This window comes from Hipposideros armiger, unplaced genomic scaffold, assembly GCF_001890085.2.
Source record: "Hipposideros armiger isolate ML-2016 unplaced genomic scaffold, ASM189008v1 scaffold_459, whole genome shotgun sequence".
In the NCBI taxonomy this organism is placed as follows: domain Eukaryota; kingdom Metazoa; phylum Chordata; class Mammalia; order Chiroptera; family Hipposideridae; genus Hipposideros; species Hipposideros armiger.
Window position 1 is genome coordinate 1,331,198 of NW_017731809.1, and position 1,344 is coordinate 1,332,541.

The following is a 1,344-nucleotide window of genomic DNA, read 5'->3' on the forward strand; positions in this document are numbered from 1 at the left end:
ACAGAGCAAAAGTGAGTGCTCTCCACCCAGGATGTCCTCACATGTGGGAGTCCAAGCTGACTGGATAACACCAAATGGTGAATGACCAGTGCTGTGCCACCTTCCACCCCATGACAGAGACTGGCCCTCCAGTCTTCAGTGATGGGTCATGTACATGCTGTGGAAGGGGTTGGGAGGAAGAAAGCAAGGGAAAGGCAGAAATGCCATGTTTTACCCCACCTTTGTCCACAGAACACTCATTGGCACTGGCCTTCTAAGTGGCAGAGGCAGATCAAAGGTGTCAGGAAACTTCAAACATGAAGAGAACTGAAGAAAGGCTCTTGGTTTAGGAGTTAAGAGTTTTACCGTTACCCTTCAGAGGTCCATGTATGGTGAATGCCATGCCCTCTTTCATTTAAAACCCCATTACACATTCCGTTTTTATCACCTCTTAGGGATATTTTAATTTCTTACCTCCTGGAATACAAAAATTGGGCTGCTCTTGTTTTTTTCACACTCAGAAATGTTGCTCTCGGCTTCCATACTGTAGTTGCCCGTTTCTTCCCATATTCTCCTGTACACATATTGTGTTGTCAGGGGAGAGGTCAAAGTCATTGCAAATGCACTGAGGCAAATGGCAGGTTCTACAAAGAAGATCTTCATATTGCTTGGTGTAGGTAGCTGAATTCTAGAAAAAAAAGAAAAAGGAGTGAGTTAATCAGTTGCATTCTTATCTAAGAGTCTAGATTTTCAGGAAAGTTAGAGGAATTTTGTGGCGTAAACAAGTAAACTAGGGAACAGAAAGCAGTAAGCACTTCCTAAGAGAATAACTTTTACCTGGAAAAGGATGCTGGGTAAACCTGAGACTGTCATACTTCCCGCTTTTTTAAGAGTAGGACCTTTTAGGGCTCAAACTGCCTTTAAGACGATTCTTTAAAATAATAAGTTGTCGCCTATTTTAGTGATTCTGTGATCACACTACTACTACTGTTCCCACAAGGTACATTGCCAGTGGGTTTTCATAAGGGAGACACTAAGGTTCCTCTCAGACGCGACAGTTGCGCCACTGTTTGTTATTGTCATCTGGCCGCTTGTCAACAGCGAACAGGAAGGGGTCTTTTAAAAAGCAGCTCTCAACCGTGAAGAAACTTTTTTTTTTTTAAACTCACCCTACGGTTACAGTCTCCCTGCCAGGCCCTGGGCCGCACCCCGGGTGCTGTCTCCTCTCGGGGGATGCCCTCCGCTCCGCCTCGCGAGCAGCCTGTGTCCCAGGAGTCGGGGCCGCGCCAGCAAGCGGAGGTCTAGTTCCGCGGATGCTACCAAATGCACCTGTCAGGGAGCCTGCAGCTCTTATCTGAAAGCAAA

At 46.3% G+C, this 1,344-nt stretch overlaps 1 protein-coding gene across 1 annotated transcript in view; it reads right to left on the reverse strand.

The window, feature by feature from the left end:
* SLC46A3 (solute carrier family 46 member 3) overlaps positions 1 to 1,338 on the reverse strand; it is a 21,903-nt gene extending 20,565 nt beyond the window's left edge. The window contains exons 1-2 of the mRNA XM_019666074.1: positions 1,149 to 1,338; positions 454 to 667 (exon numbers count right to left, since the gene is read on the reverse strand). Coding sequence (XP_019521619.1) covers positions 454 to 642 — 189 coding nt within the window. The 5' untranslated portion in view covers positions 643 to 667; positions 1,149 to 1,338. The remainder of the gene's footprint in view (positions 1 to 453; positions 668 to 1,148) is intronic.
* Between the last annotated feature and the right edge of the window lie 6 nt (positions 1,339 to 1,344).